Genomic DNA, 7,842 nt, shown 5'->3' on the forward strand with positions numbered 1-7,842 from the left:
CATCACGTTAGTTGAACTGCCATTGTCGACAAGGACTCGTTTGATCATGCAGTTTCCAACAGGAATAGATATTACCAAGCCGTCGTGATGTTTGTCCGATATGTCCCCTGCATCAGATTCATCAAAAGATATGGGGGTTAGGTATTTGGCGGCTACGGCTCGGACTGGCCTGTCTATCTCATTTTCTCGGGCGTGTCTCTTTGCTGCAGAATAAGTTAAACCACAAATGTCAGAACCTCCAACAATAAAATTCACAGTTTTAGTATGAGGGGGAGGTGGAGGAGGTCGAGATGGAGAGTTAGAGTTGTCTTTGTTGACAACGCCACGAGCTTTATCTGACATGACGTCCTTGAGGTAACCATTTTTCAGCAGGTAGGCTACTTCTCTCCTCAACGCAACGCAGTCGTTGGTTGTGTGACCGATGTCGGCATGGAAATCACACCATTTAGAGGGATCCTTCTTCGGCTCGGGTTTGCTGGACTTCGGCGGCCATTGCACTGCTTTCCCCATCTTCAAGAGGTGGTTCATCAGACCTAAAGTGTCAACACAGAAAGAATATTCGTTAATTTTTGGAGGCAGATCCGGGCTGTTCTTCCAGTCGGAGTCGTCGTCTTCCTCCACCACTGCTACATGTTGAGGTCGGGAATAAGGGGCAGGGCGATCGTTGCTCCTCTTGGGATAGGGCAACCGTCTTTCCGTCTTCGAGTAGTCATTACCCCCTTTCCGAGAATGGAGAGTTTCTTCCAACGTAACTTGGGGCATTGCTTTGGCTTGAGCATCTTCGAACGTCTTGCAGGGGTATTTGATTAAATCCCTCCAGAGGTCAGTTTTGCCATACAATCCCTGCCTGAACGCTTCGATGGCTGTCGGGGCATCACATTCAGGAACAATCACCTTCTCCCTGATGAACCGGGCTATATAATCCTTCAGGGTTCGTCAGGACGTTGGATTACTCGGTATAAGTCGCTTGTCTGCTTCTCTAAACACCTGCTGCTAGCAAACTGTTGGTTGAACATGTTGTCGAGGTGAGCAAAAGAGGTAATGCACCCATTTGGTAGGTCAGTCAACCACTTCAAGGCGGGCCCAACCAATGTCGAACCGAACCCCTTACAAAGGCTGGATTCTCTCATGTGTTTGGGGACTGGAATGGTCATCATCCGTTGTTTGTAGGTCAAGATATGTTCTCTAGGGTCGGTCGTCCCGTCATACATGGGCATGTTGGGTGGGCTGAATCGTTTTGGGATGTCTATTGCATCAATGGGATCAGCATATGGGGAGTCGGCATAACTGTCTAGGCTAGCTTCTTTGATTGGTGTTGGTACACCAGGGATTTTGTTTATCATAGTCATGATTTGTCGGAATTGGTGATTGCTGTTCTCATAGATGCTGTTGAGCACCGGGACGAGGGGGCTAAATGTTTTGGGAAGGCTGGCTTGGAGATGTTGATAATAGGTACTCTGTGGGTATACGCCATGAGGTTGGTGAGGAGTGAACTGCGGCACCACTTGTTGCATGTAAGGGGGCGTTCCTTGAGTAGCGTGGGTACCTGCAACATAAGGGAAAGGAGTTACGAAACCGTGACTAACCGGAACGACTGACCTGTTAAGAGGAGTGTATGGAGAGTAGTTTCGAGAAGAGACAGGGCGCATTAGGGCATTGGAAAACGCTGCTTGCGGCGCCTGGCTGGCTAAAGGAACCGTCATCAACTGGGGGTGTGCTCCTGGCGCCGGAGTGACCAGGTTGACAACAGGTTGGACGACTTGCTGAGAGAAGAGTTGGTCCCATGGCATTTGAGTCGCTAGCGTTGATCCTTGCGCCGGAAGCGTAACGGGCAGAGGCATTGACATGGTCACCATTGGGGGGGGGCAACGGACGAGACACCGGAACGGAGGCGGGAGCCGTCACCACGGTGGATGTCGTCATGCCGACCTGAGGTGGGGTGACCCGGGCAGCCGTCGTGGCGACAACTGTTGCCGATGTTCCCGCAGAGGATGGTCGAATTGGAGGTGGCGGAAGCCAACTCGGGTAAGAGCGGGGCGGATTTGGTAGCGGATCGAACTCGCGGATCTGTTCGAGGACAGGGCCCCCAGGTTCGCCAAAAGGTATATGGAGGGGATGGTCTGGAGCGGCGTCAAGATCCAAGCGGCGGTTTAATCCGGAGGTGTCTCGTCGGTACTGGAACCTGGATCCGGTGGCGATGAATGCGGTGGACCTGACTTGAGAGTGCAATGCTTCATTCTCTTTCTGGAGGATGTTGATGCGCTGCTCCATGGCTTCGAAGCGACAAATAATGTCGTCGGATGAGCTAGCGTTTCCGGCCATGGTGATCGGAATGGTATTATCGAGCTGCTTTTGATTGTCAGCCCCACGGTGGGCGCCAAATTGTTTTGGGCAAATTCGACTTAGAGACGAACTTGCCTTGATGAAGGTGCTAACAATCGATTGAGCTAGATAATTGAGAATGGTGAGGGCAAGTTGTAATAGCATAAGATAATCGTAGGTTTATTGCTTGGAAATCATGTATGTAAAATAGACAAGACTAAGCCATTTTATAGGCATTTACAACAAGAGTGTAACGTTTATGTTTAATTGCTCATAATTAGATAATAAATGCGTAATGAAGGCCGGCTTCATCAAGGGTTTGTAACGTTCGTTTTGAGCCCAGCAGTTGGGAATACCGTTTGAATAATGTCACCTTGCGTCTTGTTGGCAGCCACGTATGCAATGCTTGCCACGTATGCCCATGTCACCAAGAGGGTATTTTCCCCCCTAACAGTATACAATAAATGTTGTAAATCAGGGTAAGACTTAAATGAAAATGCTTAAAAGTTATTCTGATATGTAAAAGTTATCTATTGTACTTTTTAGTGATAATTTTTTTTTTCATTTTAATAAAGAATACTCCCTCTGTCCCGTAATACACAAAATGTTTTCCTTAGAAGGTCGTCCCGGATTACTTGCAACGTTTCTAAAAATGAAAAATGTTATTAATATATATTATATCAATTTCTTACTTACCCAATGCCCCACCTACATCCCTACTCCCTGAAAAAACATTAAAAAATTCCACTACCCCCACCCCCACCTCCACCTCCTACCCCTTTAAAAGTTTGACACGCATCCCACTACCTATATTAAAAAAATACCCAACTACCATATAATTAAATAATAAGTCAATTACAATGCATTAAACTCTGTGCCGGTCAAACCGTTTCGAGTATTTCGGGATGGAGGGAGTAATTATTCTTTCAAAATCACTTATAATGTACAGAGGTAACTATTTAACCTTTTAAAATGTTTATCCATCAACATTTTTTCCTTAATATAAAAGTTACTAAAATATATTAAAAAACTATAAAAAGAATTCGGTGAAAGTTATCCCTTATACAATATATTTAATATACACCTTGTGCGTGCAAAACCTTTTAATATATCATTTTCACATATACTCTATGTTACATTAAAAATAAATATTGTCAAATTCTGTATGTGTTTTAGAAATTTTAAATAAAAAAATGAAGCAACAATTTTGAAATCGAAGGAGTAACCATTGTGTATTTTTTTTCTATCACATACCATCCTAACGTATGATAAGAACAAAATTTATTATTTAAAGGAATGTGGTGTACAATAAAATTTTACATGGCAATAAAAGTTAAGTAAAAATAGTTAAAAGTTACTTATCGAAATTCTTGAATTGGGGTTAATTTACTCCTATTGATTTACTCTCTCGCATTATTAATAGAACTATAATTAAGCTCGTGCGATGCACGAATCAATAAAGTAAAATTACAATGAGAATGCATGATTTGTTACTTTTTATGGTGTAAAAGTACACATCAACGCCTATATTATGTCGGTAATTAGATAGCATATCGTAGAATATTTCACTTAAAAGACGGGATTTGAGTCCGTCAATGAGATTGTTTTCTTTTGTGGTAATGTAGTTGCATTATATAGAGCATGTTAGTTGACTCCTAGTAAAATTTATCTCATATTATCTTTTACTAAGTATTTATTACTCCTAACAAATTTTATCTCTTATTATCTTTTCACGTACCAGTAGTTAACTCCTATTAAAACTACAAAGTATTTATTTATCTATTAATCTCTCCTTTATTTATTTGGACTCCTAGAAAGAATTATCTCTTATTATCTTTTTACCAGTAGTTGACTCCTATTAAATTTACTAAGTGTTTATTTATCTTTTACCTGGTCTTTATTTATCTATTTTTATTTTAATAAATCTGAAAAAAATATCAGTTATATATATTTGAGGACGTGGAAATCCTATATGGCGCCCTAAATGTTCTCCAAAAACCTCCCCTTTATTTATATATATTAGATTTTCAACTTTTAATGCGGTCTCACACTCTCACCTACCCCGTAGTCACGTGTATGCCTGTAGCTAAGGAAATATGTTCTTGGTCCAAGTTTTTATTTAATGTGAAATATAATAAATGTGGTTTACAAGTCCAGTGATGGATCCAGAGGGGTTCCAAAGATCCTTACGGCATATTAGAGTTAGAACATCTCCAAGAGAGCCAGTTAGAACATCTAATGTCTTTCAGATTTTGGACACTAGATTGAATGGAGATGCAGGAATGGATGGTGAAGACAACAACAGTGTTGAACAAAGGGATGTAATTAAACACATGGAAGGGGGGACCCTTCCCGCTCTCATGGATAGAGGGATAGCTTGGAATGTCAGAGGTCTCAACTCACTTCAAAAGCATAATGAAGTTAAACATTTCATTCAGAAATATGAGGTGGGGTTGGTGGGACTTCTGGAACACAAGGTGGAGCTGTCGAATTTGGGTAAGCTTTATCAGAAAGTTTTTGCAAAATGGTGTTTTACTAGTAATGCTAGTTATCATCCTGGTGGTAGAATTATTGTTGCTTGGAAGGCTGGAAGCTTTAATGTCAATATTGTTGCTGCTTCTAGTCAATTTTTACACTGTCATGTTACTCCTGTTAGTGGTATGCTTAGTTTCTTCTGCACCTTCATTTATGCTCATAATGAATCTGTTATGAGACAAGATTTATGGAGAGATTTAAGACTGCTAAACCTTGGATTTTGTGTGGTGATTTAAAGAGTGTGGGTAATCTTTTTACTTGGAACAATAAACAGCAAGGTAACAAGAGAGTATTTTCAAAGATTAATAGAATTCTAGCAAATCAAGCATGGCAAGATGGCTATCCTGATGCAGAGGTATGTTTCTTACCTGAAGGGCAGTTTGATCACTCTCCAGGCTTGCTTACTGTCTATCCTAGGGTAGATGGGGGAAAGAAGCCATTCAAATATTTTACCATGTGGAAAGCTTCTCCTGTGTTTTCTGATACTGTTAAGTCAGCTTGGAACACTCAGGTTGGAGTGAGCAAAATGTTTACTGTTGTTAGGAAATTGACAAGAGTTAAGCTTGCCCTTAAGGAGCTGAACAAAACAGGTTTTACTGATGTGCAAGCTGCTGATTTGAAAGCTTATCATGAGTTAGTTGAAGCTCAAGAAGCTATGCATAAGAATCCCATAAATCTGGAATTAGCTGATGCTGAGTTGAGAACATTAAGGAGTATAATGTTAAACATAAAACATATTTGGAGTTTTTGAGCCAAAAAGAAAAGATGGCTTGGTTGAGAGATGGTGATGAAAAACCTGCCCTGTTTCATCAGAGTATCAGAAGTAGAAATATGAAAAATCAAATTTACAGTATTCATGATATGGGTGGTGTGTGGAAGGAAAATCCTACTGAGGTTGCTGGTGCATTTCTGGATTATTATAAGCAGTTATTGGGGAGTCAACATGAGTCTAGAACTCCAGTTTTAAAACAAGTGGTGCAGTTAGGCCCTGTATGCCAGGCTCATCACAAAGAAATTCTGAATGCCACTTACACTGAAGAGGAAGTTAGGGCTGCTCTTTTCTCTATTCCAGGAGCCAAGGCACCTGGTCCAGATGGTTTTTGGTTCTCATTTCTACAAAGACTCATGGCATATTGTTGGAGATGAAGTTGTTGCTGCTGTTCTTGATATGCTGCAACATGGTAAAATTTTGAATGAGCTGAATCATACAGTCATTACTTCAATCCCTAAAACTAAGTTCCCTAAAGATGTGAGTGAATTTAGGCTTATCTCTTGCTGTAATACTCTATATAAGTGTATTACAAAGGTTTTGCGTGGGAGACTTAGACAAGTGCTGCCTGATCTCATTCTTGAAAACCAAGGTGGGTTTGTAAATGGTAGATTCATTGTTCATAACATCATGGTTGTTCAGGACTTGGTGAGACAGTATGGAAGGAAAGGAGTGAAGCCTAGTTGTCTCATGAAAATTGATTTGCAAAAAGCTTATGATACTGTTGATTGGCAGTTTCTTCAGGAAATGTTAGAATACTTGGAATTTCCTCAACATTTTGTGGATCTTGTCATGCAGTGTGTTTCCACCCCCATGTTCTCACTGATGTTTAATGGTTCCATGCATGGTTTCTTTAATTCCAAGAGGGGGTTGAGGCAAGGTGATCCTATTTCTCCACTCTTATTTGTCATATGCATGGAGTATTTGTCCAGAATCTTGCACAAAATGTGTGATATGCCTCTTTCCAGTTTTCATCCAAGGTGTAGATAGATTAAGCTTACTCATTTGTGCTTTGCTGATGACTTAATCCTCTACTGCAAGGGTGATTACCCTTCTATCTTGTTACTACTTCAAGCTTTTAAGCTTTTTTCTAATTCTTCTGGTCTCAAAGCTAACCAAAAGAAGTCCTCCATATATTGTCATGGTATGTCAGAAAGAGATGTTCAGAGGGTTGTAGATGTGTCTGGTTTTATCAGAAGTTTACTTCCTTTTAAGTATTTGAGTGTTCCAATATGTTCCAAAAAGATTTCAGTTTCTCAATGTAGTCATCTTGTGGATAAAATCATGGCCAGAATTAAGGTATGGAGCTCTAAGAATCTTTCCTATTCTGCAAGAATGCAGTTGATCAATTCTGTGCTGCTGAGTCTTCATATTTACTGGGCTCAGATTTATGTGCTTCTAAAGAGTGTGTTGCAAGACCTTGTTAAGATATGTAGGGCCTTTCTGTGGAGTGGACAAGCTTACAGTCAGAAACCTAGTAGTATTGCCTAGGAGAACACTTTTTGTGGGAAGCAAGTTGGTGGTTTGGGCTTTAGGGATGCCATCTTGTGGAATACTGCAGCAATGGGTAAGTATGTATGGGCATTAGTTAACAAGAAGGATAATGTGTGGATTAAGTGGGTTTCTTATGTGTATCTCAAGGACGGGGATTGGTGGGAGTATCAACCTCCAGTTTCTGCAAGTTGGTATTGGAAGGAAATCTGTAAGACAAAAGATCAGTTGAAACAGTTCTTCACTGAGACAGATTTAGGGGCAATGATTACTTATTCTGTGAAGCAGGTGTATGATAAAATAGTTCGGACTAAACCTACAGTGCATTGGGACAAAGTGGTCTGGAATAGATTGAACATTCCCAAGCACAGATTTATTGGTTGGTTAGCCATTCAGTCAAGACATCAGACCACCTCAAAGCTGGCCAGAATTGGTGTTAGCCAGTCAGCTCAATGCTTGATTTGTAGTCAAGGAGATGAAACCCATCAGCATTTGTTTTTTCAATGTATTTACAGTAGTGAGTGTCTCAGAGCAGTCAAAGCTTCGTTGGGTGTGTCAGTCACTAGTAACAACTTGACCAATCTGGTTAGACAAGCTAGTTGGTCATAGTAGATGTTCCAAATTCAAGAAGCATGTATGTTATGCAGCCATTGTAGCAGCAGTGTACCTGATTTGGCAATATAGGAATACCAGTTTCTGGGAGAGTTGTGTTCCTACTGTAAGTC

The 7,842-nt window shown here is 40.8% G+C and overlaps 1 protein-coding gene across 1 annotated transcript; it reads left to right on the top strand.

Annotated features, from left to right (window-relative positions):
- The first annotated feature begins 5,622 nt into the window (after positions 1-5,622).
- Positions 5,623-7,117, top strand: LOC110800248 (uncharacterized). The gene is made up of 3 exons (XM_022005549.1): positions 5,623-5,847; positions 5,930-6,532; positions 6,668-7,117. The coding sequence occupies exons 1-3, from the start codon at positions 5,623-5,625 to the stop codon at positions 7,115-7,117; spliced, it is 1,278 nt and encodes a 425-aa protein (XP_021861241.1).
- The last annotated feature ends 725 nt before the right edge of the window (positions 7,118-7,842 follow it).

The sequence above is a fragment of the Spinacia oleracea genome, chromosome 6, assembly GCF_020520425.1.
Source record: "Spinacia oleracea cultivar Varoflay chromosome 6, BTI_SOV_V1, whole genome shotgun sequence".
NCBI lineage: Eukaryota > Viridiplantae > Streptophyta > Magnoliopsida > Caryophyllales > Amaranthaceae > Spinacia > Spinacia oleracea.

Bases quoted from the DNA above. Each gene is read 5' to 3' on its own strand.
- LOC110800248 (XM_022005549.1), top strand. From the start codon at position 5,623: ATGGCTTGGTTGAGAGATGGTGATGAAAAACCTGCCCTGTTTCATCAG. The intron at 5,848-5,929 runs GTATGCCAGGCT...TCTCTATTCCAG, and splicing joins AAGTGGTGCAGTTAGGCCCT to GAGCCAAGGCACCTGGTCCA. The intron at 6,533-6,667 runs GTCATATGCATG...CTCTACTGCAAG, and splicing joins CTATTTCTCCACTCTTATTT to GGTGATTACCCTTCTATCTT.